General features: G+C 38.0%; 1 protein-coding gene across 1 annotated transcript in view; it reads left to right on the forward strand.

Moving 5' to 3' along the window:
* Positions 1–15,753, forward strand: part of LOC136857894 (sphingomyelin phosphodiesterase) — an 86,447-nt gene that overhangs the window by 58,256 nt on the left and 12,438 nt on the right. The window contains exons 5-7 of the mRNA XM_067136937.2: positions 1,151–1,323; positions 4,026–4,220; positions 11,859–12,029. Coding sequence (XP_066993038.1) covers positions 1,151–1,323; positions 4,026–4,220; positions 11,859–12,029 — 539 coding nt within the window. The remainder of the gene's footprint in view (positions 1–1,150; positions 1,324–4,025; positions 4,221–11,858; positions 12,030–15,753) is intronic.

Below are 15,753 nucleotides of genomic sequence, written 5' to 3' on the forward strand. Positions count from 1 at the left end.
GTATCAGCACAGCTAAGCCATGTTGAGCATTATTACAGGTCCGTATCAGTCAACCATCCAGACTGCTGCCCTTGCAACGTCCGAAAGGCTGCTATCCCCCCTTTCGATGAACCATTTGTTAGTTTATCCGATATGGTTGTACCTGCGGGTTGGCTATCCGCTTCATTGGGACGTGCAACCCTTCGCACTGTGGCAAGTTCACGTTGTTTGCAAGGGAGGGTTATACTTCCTATACTTCCAAAAAGTTTATGGAATTTATAGATGATGTCAAAGATTCAGTTATGAAAGAATCAAGACATCAGTTCGTCATACCACAGAAGAAGCGCCAGATCTCAATGCACATCAAGGGAAGAGAGGCAAGTATACTGCCTAAAGAAAATGATGTATCATTTGTGAAAGCCCTTATAAAAATTAAAAGGTATTCTTTAAATTCTGGAAGTCCATGGTTTGAATAATTTGTAAGTTCCTGAGAATTTTGGTGCAAAACATTTCAATGTAATTAAGATTAAGGTGATGAACTGTACAGCAATGAATCCACCAGCTGCAACTGTTTTGGTTTCCTTGGAGAGTATAAGAATGAAGAATTTTGAGATACACATATTGAATTCTAAATGTTTAAAATCGATAACTAAATTTATTTCCAATTTCCCTTTTGTGAATGATTTTATTTATAATTCAGTAGATATTAATTGAAATGAACTTCACCTTCATATTGGTTAATCATGATGTTAGGTTCCCTATAATAATAATAATAATAATAATAATAATAATTACTATTATTATTACCTCACTTGACAGATTTGCAATCTTCTCTGCCTGTACCCAACAAAGTATTATTGTAAACTCCTTTATGGTATGTACACCACTGTCACCACCACTGTGTCATTGGAGACGCTGAGGAAAGGGAACAAAACTTGGATAAAAAGCAAAAATATTTTGTAAATCATGGTTGCATTCTAGTTAATAGACCAATGACTTTCAGTTCTCCACTCATTGCCATTCGTAGGGAAGAAAACGAAACACACTAAAATTATTGTATGCCAAAGTGTATGATCACTGGATTTTTTTTACCATACTCTTACCAGATAAGTTGTTGCTTTTCATCAGTTTCCTTCACTTTAACATGAATAAAGGATAAATTCTGTTTCAGAAAATTGATTATGTATACTTCACTGGAGATTTAGTAGACCACGGAGTATGGGAGACAAGTCGAGAATCCAACAAAAATATCTTCAAGACAGTGCTCACTGCTTTCCGAAACACTTTTGTTAACATATCATTATTTCCTGCTCTTGGGAACCATGAACCCAGTCCATTGAATGTGTGAGTAGTTTACCAAATGACTGTTATAATTATTGTAAATAATTGGCTTTTCTTAACACATTGCATAATGTAGTGATTTTGATCCGTCATAGGACATTTTCATTATTTTTTCTTTTGGATTTATATCCTGGTGAGTAAACTTGTGTCCTCATCCTGAGGTGGTGCAGCTCTTTTCAGGCACACCCCCGATGGAGGTGATCTGCATGTACCGTTTTAACCACATACCAGCCCTCCTGCCATTATTAAATTTCTGGTAGTACCGGGAATCGAACCCGGACCCCAGAGGATGGTAGCTAATAGTGCTAACCATTACACTATAGAGGCAGATGATTTATATCCTGAGAAAACTGGTACTTAATTTACAATTAACCCGCCAGTGGTCGCTATATGACCAAAATGCTCACGCTCATTGAAAATCATCTGCTCTTTTATACAGCATGTAGATTCGAACTTGAGCCCTAATGTACCTTCATACAGCAGTTTTGAGAAAAGTACGGATGCATTGAAACTCACTTCTGTGATCTTGAGAAGGGACAGTGAGGGAGGAATTATCAGCGACCGTCAACAGTGAGCATTTTGCTTCACGCACGACCAGTCACATTGGTGCTAATTTCTGTGTGTGTTATAGTTTTGCTATTGTTGTATGTTGCATCATAGTTGAAACAGTTCTTTGCAACTTATTGTATTAATATTTCGTGTAATTAATGCATGACAATGACCTCAAGTCGTGACATTTTAGCTTGGTTTGATGAAATTCCTAGTGATCAACTCGGGGGCGAGAACAGTGACTCGGATTGTGAAAGTGAACACAGAGAACACAATACGGATATTGAACAGTCCGAGACAGAAGAACGTGCTGATAGAACCATACCTGGAGAGCAATCTTAGTTGGCGAACAACCTATGTTGGAGATAAATGAAAATTTCATGTTCAGTGACAATGTTTGTATAAGGAAAAACTAAGGTGACGAAGTGGGGCAGACACCCTCCAAGAAGAAATGCACGCTCACTTACTTGTGCTGAAAATATAGTGACTCATCCTTCTTGTGTAAAGGGCATTTCGAAAGACACATAAACTATTTTAGAAAGCTGGGAATTGTTTTTTCCAGACACACTTATAATCATTTGAGATATTTGTAATTTTATTTGTAATTTTTAGTGTTAATTATAACCATTTGAGATTTATTCTTATGTTCTTTTAATGTGTTAATACATTTACGCTTGAAATCATGTGGTATTTATTATATAAACACGTCATATCACACAGTGAGCATTTTGTTCAACACGCGACCACTCGCATTACTTTCATCCTAGCGACCACTTGCGGGTTAAATACAAAAATGTCAGTGAAACTTACCAGTGCAATTTTATGTTGAATCCGCTTATCATTGTCACTCTCATTTTGAATTATTATACTATACAAAAATATATTAAAATTTTTCATGCCATGAAATGAAAGTATGCCACTTTTACTAATACGCATGAAACTTCAAGACAGGATAGAAACAACAAAGCTAAAGTGGTATGGGCATATGATGAGAATTGGAGAAGAGAGAGTGCCAGAAAAAGCTTTTTTAGAAAAGTTAACAGGAAAGAGACCACGAGGAAGACCCCAAAAGAGGTGGAAAGATCCAATGTGGGAGTGCATAGAAAAGAGGGGAGAAAAACCAGAAGATGTACTTAGAAAAGGAGAAGAGTGGTGGAGAGAAGGCAGCGATGGAGGTCATTGATTCACAACCAACCTGAGAAGCTGGAAACAGGAAATGATGATGATGATCCTTGCTTGATTGTATGACTAATATTTTCTCTTTGAGATTTTGCAGTGAATTCACTGCACACATAGCAAAATAGATCAGGAGAATTTACACACTGACAACATTGTTGCTGTAAATTGACACTTTGTTGTGAATTTTACAAACTACAAGACTGTTTAGCATACCTATAACTTTTAAAAGCATTGTTATTCACAACTACAAAATGAACATCCAAACTAACAATAAATGCAATCACAAAATTTTTCATATGAATGTTATGCACAATACCAAGCCAATCACTACACTGTCTGAGTTTTCTTTCCAATGCTAATATGCAGTGGAGAAACAATATATACTGTATGTATAAACAGGGCATGTCATAAAAGCAATAAAAGAAACTATTACTTCCATTAACATCTGCCTGCAATCTTTTTTCTTAGGTTTACTTTATCCACGCTGGAGTGCCCACCCTGTGAAGTATTAACAGAAAGTGGGATTGCATTAATGAACAAAAGCCTTACATGATACAAATAAAGGAATACATTTTCAAATTCAGCGGACACAAAAATATGGAGATTTCAATGTTTTAAGTTTTGCCTCTTTTTTAAAATTATTATTACAGTGTTATCTGTGATCTTTTATTTCATGATATTGTTAAATTAGACTGAAATTTGGAAACACTTCTATATATTTGTACCATTTGAATTTTTTTCTTTTTTTTTTAATGGATACATTAAAAGCTTAAAGTTCAAAGAAAAATGGAAAGATCATTTTTGTTTCTCATGAATTTCATTAATTGTTATTCTTTCAATTCATAATTATTGTGACTTGTATTATTATCTGTAGATATTCAACCCTTATGAGTCTGCCATTTCTGCTGTAAACAGAAAGCAATTTATTATCTTCCAAACAAGCACAAGAAGTAATTGTAAACTGTTGTTTGTCTCAGATACGCCCCTCCTGAGATCACTGATGATGAGGTTAGCACACAGTGGGTATATGAGGCAGTAGCATCTCACTGGTCACATTGGCTGCCAAATGAAACCATGAGTACCATACTCCATGGAGGCTTTTACACAACACTTGCTCGACCTGGTCTTAGAATCATCTCTCTTAACAATAACGTATGTTATGTTTACAACTGGTAAGTTCTCCATAACAACCTAAATATGTATACAGAAATATTTGATTGCTCTAACATTTGAAGGGACAAAGACTGTTGTCGAGTGACAGTAGGATAAATGAAGTCTTAATTGAGATTTATTATTTATGCAGCAGCCTATGGCACTATAGCTCCTGGAGAGCCCTGGCCTCCCAGATAACCTCCTTTCTTCCACTCTATTCATTGCTCTCTGCCGCCATCTTCTGACTCCCAGCCTGCAATTATAATAACTGTAAAATAATAGCATATTGTAAAATATCGCTTGGTAGGCCAAGGCCCTTCAAGGCCTGTAGTGCCATGGGGTTTGGTTGGTTTATTGTAAAATGTATCCATGGTCTGCCCTCCTTTCTTATTCATTTAGGACAGCTTCTGTCACCACTTGCCAGCAAAAAGGTCTGAGGTAATATAGGTGATTGTAAATCATTTTAACACGCTGAATCCAGTGCCGGAGTCTGGTTTTCTTACGATATACATTAAATACATTAAATCTCGCTCTGCAAATAACCTCAGCCTTTGTGGGTGGGGTTAACTTCCAATAACCAGGGGAACCTGACCTCTACAGAGCGCATCCCCAGGTGGCAGATAGGGGGCCCTTACATTATATAGGGCAGGTTGAAATACCCAATACAACCTGTGGATCAACAGGTAGCCCAATTCTTGGGGGCTTTAAAATAGTGGGACACCCTCTCTCCAGGGGTCATAAATATGGAGAGCTCTTGCCCTGGGTTATGGGTGAAGACCTCAATGGCATCTACAGCAGAGAAGATGGACTTTGGAGGTGGCAGAAGGGGCAAATCCATAGGAGGAGCGGTTACAAAAGGCGTCCGACTCCATGTTAGGGGCTGCCTGATTTGACCCAGCAGAAGGTAATAAAATGCCTTCAGTAGTAGCGGCAAAATGAGTGCGAGTGAATCAGGGCCTCGGAAAATGCTAGGGCGTCACACTGAAGTGATGCGCAGTTCCCGGTGCTCTGGGAGAACTGTAAAAAGTGGGCTACTAGACATCACAAGAATCAGTATCATCAATGTCATAACTTTGAATGGCAAGGTAGAAGAACTGATAGAGTATATTGTACCAGGAAAAGTCAAAGGAAAAAGGGAATGAGAACTATGGGGTGTTCTGTGCTTACAAGCAGGTATAGAGAAAGGTATTCGCAGTGCGAAATAATAGATGATACTTTAAAATTTTAAGTTTATTCAACTTGTAGATAGCATGAATGATTCCTCTTTTATTTCAAATTTGAAAATAGGAAATCAAATTTAAATATCTTCTGTTGAATTTAATGTTGCCCGATTCCAGCAGTATCATGAATTTTTAGTGAATGTTTGTAATAAATGAAATTCAAAATTAATAATTCCTTTCATCAAGTTCATAGAGTTCGTCTTGATAAATAACGCAAAATATTATGTAAAATAAATATCACTTCACTTTCAGAATAAATAATCCTATAGTCTTTCTAGAATGTTATCACTTAAGAATTCCTATAGTCTTTTTACAAAGTTATCACTTCCAAATTCCTACAGTCTTTTTATCAAACGATCACTTGAGAATGGACAAGAACGTAAAGTTAATCTTCTCACAAAGTCTAATGTTGTGTTCTATTTTACAAGTACTGTTCAACACTTGGAAATATTGTGTGAATTATGTGACTTCTAATCAACAATGACAGTTCATTGAAAAGGAAGAAATCACTGTCTTTAAAGTTCAATCTTTGAGAAAAAGTTGATTTTGTTGTAAGATTGTTGGTAAATGCACTTATATCATCTGAATAGTCTTGAAATTGGAACTGAAAAATGCGGTTCAGCGAACAGCATTTGGAACTCCTTTCCAACCTATGTCGTGATGTCCATCATAGTACCACGTACCATCTCCAGCGATGCACCCACCATGTTAAGTCCCATGATGTACCATGTTAAACAGCACATTGTACCACATTAAATCCCACACTGTACCACATCAACTTGAACATCATTTTGATATGGTGAAAAAGGCACTCTGTCAGGGTTTCTGGTGTCACTAATGAGTTTCGCGAACACGAGAAAGTTCAGCTGACTGTATGGGTTACGAGTGTCAAATTAGCACGATTTTACTAAGTGCAAAAATGTTAAGTCACTAGCGGAAAGTAATTATTGCTTGACTAATTGGAAGTACAGTACAAAACACAGTTTATCGTATACAGTTTATACTGTTTACACATGTACCAGTAATTCAAAGTATGTTCAATGTATAACAAGTGTTTGGATTCTAATTGAATATGAGTTCAAATGACTATCATGCTACGAAGTGTAATTGTAGTTTACTCACAACACAAGTCTGGTTTAGTTCAAACTTCCCCAAATATTCGTTGCACTTGAATTAGAGATATTATGGATTCTTTCCATTGAATAAAGGTAGTATTCATCTAAATTGTCGTAAAATAGCCTTAATATTCACTCAGTTATTCACTATAACAGTTCAAACTAAATCACGTTTGAGTGTTAGCACAAGACTAAGTTAAGTGGTTCACTTTCTAGCACAAAAATACTAAGTTTGTGAATGGAAGAAATATTATAAGCTCTGAAATAACACCGTAAAATGTTTAAGTTTGTCTCGAAGCACTGGAAATTTTCTAAGTTCCAAAATACTATACAATTTCTATAAGTACGACGAAGATTGAATCGACGATAATACGCAGTAAGATTACCGGGTTCGACTCCTGTAGACCCTATGTGAAGACCAGCATGACAGTCTGTCAGCTGTGAGTTGCAAGTTGTAACTGAATATGCCTTGCCGGACCCTGTCCTTTTATACGGAATGTGGAGGTCATCTGCTTCTCCTCATGAAAAAATGCAGTTTCTTTGTAGCTGAACAACTTGAAAATTCCTGGATCAATTTCCATGAAATTATGGCATGTTAATGTTCAGATAATGAGCTATACGATGATGTATGTCATTTTTCAATATTTCAAAGGGTTTAGAAGTTATTAAAATATTTCTGGCACATTCTAGAGAATCGGGTGAAGTTCACATAATAGTTGCGTCATCCACATTCTTGCAGCTGGTGACGTAGCTCGCTCACTGCTTGCAGCTCTGTGCCATAGCATTACCTCGTGCACTCTACACGTGTGTTCGAGCCATCCCATTGCAAATATTCCTCTAACCAAAACTATGTTCAGGCCATAGGCGTTTCCTGGTACAATATGGAGAAGAAATAACTAGCAGTGATGGGAATAAGTGAGACAAAATGGTAGGGGAATTGTCACAACAAATTGAAGAAAGGATATGGATTATATTGGAGTGGAGGAAAGACGGTAACAAATGGTGTTGGTGTTATGTTGAGAGAAGACCTAGCGCAATATGTGTACAAAATTGACCAGATCAGTGACAGGATAATTAAAGTTAGACTTGGACTTTAGAGTGGAATCAAGGATTTTATACAGGTTTATGCACCCCGATCGGGGAATGCAGATGAATATTTAGAAGAGTTTCTAGAAGAACTGGAAAGTTGTATTGAGGGTAAAGAAGTTACAATAATGGGAGACATGAATGCACATGTTGGAACAAACAGACAGACAGGGAAAAGAAGAGATAATTGGCCTCTATAGTTATGGAAACCAAGATGAAGAAGGAGATGTGGTAATAGATTTTTGTAGAAGGAATCGATTAATTGTTGGAAATTCGTGGTTTAGAGAAAAGAACTCACAAAAAATAACTAGATAGGGTTGGGGAGATAGAAAGACAAAGACAATGATTGATCTTATTCTGGTGGAGAAGGAGAAACATAGATAACTGGAAGACGTAACAGCAATGCCATGACCAGATTTCGAAGGAGACCATAAAGTGGTGGTAGCCAGATTAAGACTTGGTAAAATAATGAAGTTAATAGAAAAAAAAAGGGAAAGAAAAATAAAGGGAAGGAAGTTAAAAAAGAAAGAAATAAGGGAAAAGTTTCAAGAGGATCTGAAGAAACAAATTCCCAAAGATGACTTGAACAGTGTGGAAGAGGAATGGACATGTTTCAGAAATGGATTTGTAAAGTGTGCAGTAAACACCTGTGGAAGACTATCAGGGAGGAAAAAGGAAAAGGAGACTCCTTGGTGGAACTGTAGGGTAAAGGAAGCAGTTAAAGAGAAACAAATGGCTTGGAGGAAGTGGATAGGCAGTAATAGTACAGAGAATTGGCAGAAATATAAAGAAGCCAAAAAGGTATGTAAGAAAATAGTACAAGAAGAGAAACGGAAGAGCTAGGAATGTTTCACAGAAACTTTTCAGGAGGATATAAAGGGAAGTAAAAAAGTTTTGTATGGTTTGGTGAAGAATAGTGTACAAAATAGGGAAGATACAAATTTTGTAAAAACTGAAACAGGGCAGATATTGATACAAAGAGATGACATACTAAAAAGATGGGAAGAATACTCCTCAGAATTGCTAAATATTAAATACAGTGAACTGGTAGATAAGAAGGAGCAAGAAGAAATGATGGGGAAAGAAGAATAACAAGAAAAGGAGATATTGATATTAGAAATAGAGGAAACCATACAAAAGATGAAGAGCAGTAAAGTGGCAGGAGTGGATGAGGTAACTACGGAAATGATAAAAGTAGCAGGACCAATAGGGCTATAGTGGCTGTATAGATTATTTAAAATAATCTGGAAGAAGAGAGAGATCCAAGAAGAGTGGGGAAAGGGTTTAATTATCCCGATATTTAAAAAAGGTGATAAAAAGGAATGCAATAACTACATTGCCCATGTAGCTAACATATTTGAGAGAGTATTGGAAGGAAGACTGAAGAGGAAGCTAGAAGGAGAAATGGAAGAAGAACAGTAAGGTTTTAGGAAAGACAGATCAATGTTTGACCTGATCTTTTGGATGGACAAAAGATGGGAGTTTGGAAAAGACAGTGATGACATTTATTGACATTGAGAAGGCTTATAACAGTGTGCCTAGACAGTTGGTATGGGGCACATTAAAGTAAAAACAAGTTAACAGAGTAGAAGAGCAAGTGATAAAAGCTATGTGCAAAAATTGTGTTAGTGTGAAGACTAGTATAGGAAAAACAAAATGGTTTAAGGTTGAAACTGGTCTCCGACAGGGAAGTGTACTATCCCCCATATTATTCATCATAGTCATGGATGAAATTCATAAGAACATTAAACAGAGATTGGGAAGACAGGTAACCAAAGCCATCTTGTTTGCAGATGATACAGTGATATGGGGTAAGGATGAAATGTAAGTGCAAAACAAGTAAATGTATGGAATCAAGAGGTAGAAAAATTTGAGATGAAAGTAAGCAGAGAAAAGTAAAACAATAGTGATGAAAAGGGGAAGGAAGGAAGGAAGGAAGGAAGAGGAAAGATAAAACTGAATGGTAAAATTCTGGAAGTGGTCAAAAGTTTCAAGTACTTCGGAAGTGTGATCACAGAAGATGGAAAGATAACCGAGGAAATTGAGAAAAGAATACAACAAGCAAACAGCTTCTACCAGAGTGTAAGGGGTATTTTGTGGAACCAAGTTATCCCTAAGAAATGTAAAAAAGTATTATATTCAACCTATTATGAACCCATACTAACTTATGCAACTGGATCATGCACTACAACAAAACGAGAGGAAAGTAGAATACAGGCAGCGGAGATGAAATTCCTAAGAGGTATCGAGGGCAAGACCAGAAAGGATAGAATTAGAAATGAAGAGATAAAGAAAAGGACAGGAATCTTGAAACTTCAAGACAGGATAGAAACAACAAAGCTAAAGTGGTATGGGCATATGATGAGAATGGGAGAAGAGAGAGTGCCGAAAAAAGTTTTCTCAGAGAAGTTAACAGGAAAGAGACCACGAGGAAGACCCCGAAAGGGATGGACAGATTCAGTGTGGGAGTGCATAGAGAAGAGGGGAGGAAAACCGTAAGATGTACTTAAAAAAGGAGCAGAGTGGTGGAGAGACATGCAGCGATGGAGGTCCTTGATTCACAACCCGACCCGGGAAGCTGGAAACGGGAAATGAAGATGATGATGATACATTAAATCTCAATCATTGATATGTATAAAATATCTAAATACATAAAATCTGTGTGAGTTATGGCAAAACAGTTTGTGTTTTCAAAATCAGCATATTGTTTTCCATATGAACCATCTATTTTCACCAAAACTGCAAAATCATTGCAGGCTAGTGTACTTCATCTTTACACAGTACAAACCCAGATATAGCCCCCTATTTGGCCATCTTTTTCTACCCTTCTTTCCATCAGTTAGATTTCCACTCTTTGTCTTTAATAACCCACCATGAACCCTAGATCAATCAATCAATCAATCAATCAATCAATCAATCCTGAACTGCATTTAGGGCAGTAGCCCAGGTGCCAAATTCCCTATCTGTTGTGTTGCTAGCCTTTTCTTAAATTATTGCAAAGAAATTGAAAATTTATTGGTAAGTTATTCCAATCCCTTCTTATAAACAAATATTTGCTCCAATTTGTCCTCTTGAATTCCAACTTTATCTTCATATTGTGATCTTCCCTACTTATAAAGAAACCGCTCAAACTTATTTGCCTACTGATGTCATTCCACGCCATCTCTCTACTGACAGCTTGGAACATACCACTTACGATACAGATGTCGATTCCCATAGGGAACCTGAAATATATTTTCCGATTGAGTAAATTTATAATACCAGTATAGTTGGTCGTTATTGAACATTATAAATTTTCCAGCTAACTCATTCCTGGTTGCCAGCGTTTTGCCCCAGTGTGCTAAGTCGGGCTCATCAATTGGTAAATAGCACACCTACCAAGACGCATGGCTGGTGCATACTCTGGAGGCCACTGCATAGGCCACCTGGAGCCCCAGCAGTGCCAATGCACTATGAGAGGCTTTGTCTCATTTCCAAAAAATTGATGTCTGCCTGACCATCAGTGCACTGTTGAGACATTACTGCAAGCCTGCTATGTAGGACAGTGCAGTGACAGTGCACTAGGGGAAGCATGTGCCTCCACTTGTATAAATGCCTACCCTTGGCCTAGATTAAAAATAAAGTTCCTAGAAGGAAACCATAATTTAATTTCATTGATTGTAAAAGTTAACAACATCTAAGCTCTTTAAGTCTTTAAGCTTTTTCAATCGTGAAATTACCAGCATTTCGCCCCTGTGTAGCAGTGGGCTCATCAGTTGGAATGCCACACCTTTCCAAGACGCTGGCACTAGTGCGCTGTTGACCTAGACCAAAGGCAGGCAATTATACAAGTGCAGACACATGCTTCCCCTAGTACACCGTCACTGCATTGTCCTACATAGGAGGCTTGCAGTGGTGTCTCAACAGTGCACTGGCGTCAACATCTTGGAAAGGTGCTGTATTCCATCTGATGAGCCCACTGCTACACTGGGGCGAAACGCTGGTAATTTCAAGGTTGAAAAAGCCTAAAGACTGAAAGAGCTTAAATATTTTTAACATTTGCAATTGATGAAATTAAATTACAGTTTCCTTCTAGGAACTGTATCTTTTAATAACTCTATGGTTTAAATTTTTTCCCCTTTTAAATGATTCATACATTTTATAGCATGGATTAAAAGATGACCACAGATCAAATATTAATATAACTGTAAATAAATATGGTTTGGAGTGTTAATAACAAATTGATCCTCACTTCCAGGTGGTTGCTGTATGATTCTCGTGATCCAGGAAAACAATTGCAGTGGCTTGCAGAAACATTGCTTCAAGCTGAAAAGGATGGTGAGAAAGTCCATATACTGGCACATATTCCTCCAGGGCATAGCGAATGTCACTACATTTGGAATAGAGAATTCAGGAAGATCATTGATAGGTAAAACAGTTGTATGTTTCTGTCATTCTAATACCACCCTATGCTGCTTATTGTATGTGTGTTCAAGTAGAGTATATGAAAGAAGATCACATAATGAGAGGAGAGCAAAGAATTTGAGAAAAGGAAGTTATATTACAAGAGGATACTAGGAAAATTCCATTCCTAGGCAGACCATTCTCTAACATTAGAAATTAAATCATTGAAAAACTCCTGCCAACGTGGATTATATGAACAGCCGGAAATGTTACGAGATGTGCCGTTGTTGATATGATCAACTCTTCTTTTAACTTGTGTAGTTATTTCCATATTCACTCGATGGCACAAGAGGCGTCTGTAGGTAGTTTGCTTTCAAATAATACCCGTAATATATTTTCTGTGGAGGGAGGGGCAACTGACTGATATACAGAGTGGCATTGTCCAGTTTTGCAGTTGGCTCAAAGAACAGCAAATAAGTGTACTTGTATGTAAAGAGGGAAATAGTTGTGGGAGTGTTTATCATGCAAACCCATCGTTGTTTCTATGTCAAAGCTTCTTCTCAACAAGCAAAGAAAACTGGGTAGGGTTTGCTACAATGTGAATTTTGAAATATTTTGTGTGCTGTGAATTTTGAAATGTTAATGGTTTGTTTCATTCACTTCGTGTAGCTGTAAGATGTGTTTGATCACAGCAGTATTTTTTTTTAAAGGAAAAAAAAGAGAAAAATATAGTGCTTCGCCTGTTTCTTTACAAATTCCTAAATAACACAGCCAGATAACTGAAATCTTACATTTTTGTCAGTGATTAACTGTTTTGTTGTTAATTACAGTATAGTCGTGAAACACTCCATTTAGTGCCAATTTTTGGTCTAGCAAACAGAAAAGAAGGTTTAGATGAAAAAGTTGAAACCAAAAGGGATATTTTATAATGTATATACTTGTCACTAATTATATTTTTGGAATATTAAAAGAGAGAATGGCATGTAGGGCAGCTGCTGCTCCCTACCCCCCCTCTCCCCCCCCCCCCCCAACCCCACAAAAAATATCAAGTGACAAACCTTAATAGCTAAGTAATTATGAATGTTCGTCAAATACTCTGCATTTTTAGGGAATTGGGCTTGGCACTTTTAGCATAGCACAGTGGTTCTCAAACATTTTTATATCACTGAACCCTAATGAGTGAAAACAGTGAATGGTGGAAACCTTGTTACACATGTTTGCATGCTTGAGTTTTCCCGGAGACTTATTTATCCATGTGCATTCTAGTAAAATAATGAACTGTTAGATAATTACCGTGTAATATTATATCAGTAAAAAAGTAATAAATTAATGGTTGAAAATTCAAACAGGCAATGGAATAAGTGTAATCAATTTTGTAGCATCATCACATTCCCATTAGTTATTACTCTGTATCTTGTGTCGTCGTCGCCTATTGTTCGTGTATTACTAACCAGCATTTTGTCCACCTTTGTGGTGTAATGTTTAGCACTATTAGCTGCTGTCCTTGGAGGTCTGGATTTGATTCCCAGTATTACCAGAAATTTAAGTGGTAGGAGGCTGCTATTTGGTTCAAAAGGCACAGGCAGTTCACCTCCATTGGGAGTGTGCCTCTAAAGAGCTATACCACCTTCGGATGAGGGCACAAATTTTTTCACCTTTTATAGTATAATGGTTAGTACTATTAGCTACTGTCCTTGGAGGCCTGGGTTTGATTCTTGGTACTGCCAGAAGTTTATTTATTTAGTGTATGTTGCATTCAAGACAATAAGAAATACATTTTCACAATACACAGTTTACTGCAGTAGGACCATATTTTCATATTTGGAATGAAAGGTTTGTAATCCTTGCGATTGCTTCAGGGCTAGCTAAATGGATTTCATCCAACGAACCAGGAAATTAGTGTAGATGGCACTCCTGCATTATATGGTTGATAGTCTACATTTCAAAACCACAGCTACATCGAGGAGAGTCTATCCAACCCCACTGATGTAGGACTGCACTAGTTCGAGCAGTGCCACACCGAATTCTGTTCAGTCTTAACCAGATTGCCAGAAGTGTAAGATTGGTAGGAGGGCTGGTATGTGGTTAAAAAGGTACAGACAGCTCACCCTCATTGGGAGTCAGTCCAAAAAAAAAAGCTATGAGGTGGGGGATTAAATATAAACAGGATTTTATTTTTTATATAAATTCATTTATTGAAAAACACAAGGCAATTACAATTTATTTTTCCACATAGTTTCCTGCTTTGGTAATGCATTTGTGCCAGCGTATGGGCAACTTTTTGATGCCCTCATCATAAAAAGAACAGGGTAGTGTCACCTGTCAGTTGCGCACAAAGTCTTCCACACTCTCGTCATCTTCAAATCGTTGCCCTCCTAGAGCTTCTTTAAGCAGTCCAAACAAATGGAAATTGCAGGGCGATAAGTCCGGGCTGTAAGGAGGATGATCAAGTATAGTCTAGTGCATTTCCTATAGCTTGGAGACAGTTAGAGCTACAGTATGGGGCCGTGCATTGCCGTGGAGGAAGATGCCCAGTCGAATTGGTTGGTCTCTCCTTTTGCGTCGATATGCAACCCTCGCCTTGTTCAACAGCTCGCAGTAGTAAGCAGCATTGATTGTGAGTCGCTCATGCAAAAAAATTCAATCAGCAAAATGCCTCGCTGATCAAAAAAAACGGTTGCAAGAACCTTGCCAGCTGACAGTCGAGTCTTGGCTTTCACTGGTGCTGCCTCCCCTTTCCTCCGCCACTCCTTACTGGCTTGTTTGGATTCAGGAGTGTATTGGTGCACACATGTTGTGTCGCAGGTGATGATCCGACTTAAAAATGCATCACCTTCTTCTGCAAACCTTGCTGTAAGCCTCTGACAGACTTCCACAGGTCTCAACATCAGATTTTCGGTCAAAAGGTGAGGGACCCATCTGGAACAAACTTTCCGGAACTGCAGGTCGTTTGTGATGATTGCTTGACAGTTCCCATAACTGATTTCAACTTGTTCTGCAATCTCTGATACTGTCGCCTGTCGATCGTCGTCAATAATGTCTTTAACCGCACAGACGTTTTTGTCTGTAATGCTGGTCTGAGGACAGCGATCATGTTGCTGATTTCCCACATGTTCTCGTCCTTCCTTGCACTATTTATGCCAGGCAAACATGTGCGTCCTTGACAATGTTCGACCACCAAACTGTGCAGTGAATCTCTGGCAAATTTCTGTCCGCTGTAACTCCTTCATGAGCAAGAAATTTTATAAGTGTGCGTTGGGCAGTGGAGGGGTGCACCTGTTGCACCGACATTGTGAGCGTTACTGATGAAACGGTGGGAAATATCTAACAGCATGCTCTCCCCACTCCTAACAGTCCCACCTAAGCATAGCAGAAGTTCAAGGCCAGTCCTGCCAACTGTTGAAGTTCAAGAACAAAAATCCCATTTATATTTGATCGAACTTCGTACACCACCTCAGAACAAGGACAGAAATTTTGTCCACTTCCATAGTGTAACAGTTAGCAGTATTAGCTGCTGTCTATGGAGGCCTGCCTTCAGTTCCCAGTACTGCCAGAAATTTAAGATCAATAGGAGGGCTGGTATGTGGTTAATAAAGGTACATGCAACTCATCTCTCTTGGAGGATGTGCCAGAAAAGAGCTGCACCACTTCCGGAGGAGGACACAAATTCACATTACTAGCATTTAAAATAGAAATAGGCGTTAGTATCATAACCTGATAAAGTCTGTTCTGTCACACTAAGCTGTTCC

This window comes from Anabrus simplex, chromosome 1 (assembly GCF_040414725.1).
Source record: "Anabrus simplex isolate iqAnaSimp1 chromosome 1, ASM4041472v1, whole genome shotgun sequence".
NCBI classification, from domain to species: Eukaryota; Metazoa; Arthropoda; class Insecta; order Orthoptera; family Tettigoniidae; genus Anabrus; species Anabrus simplex.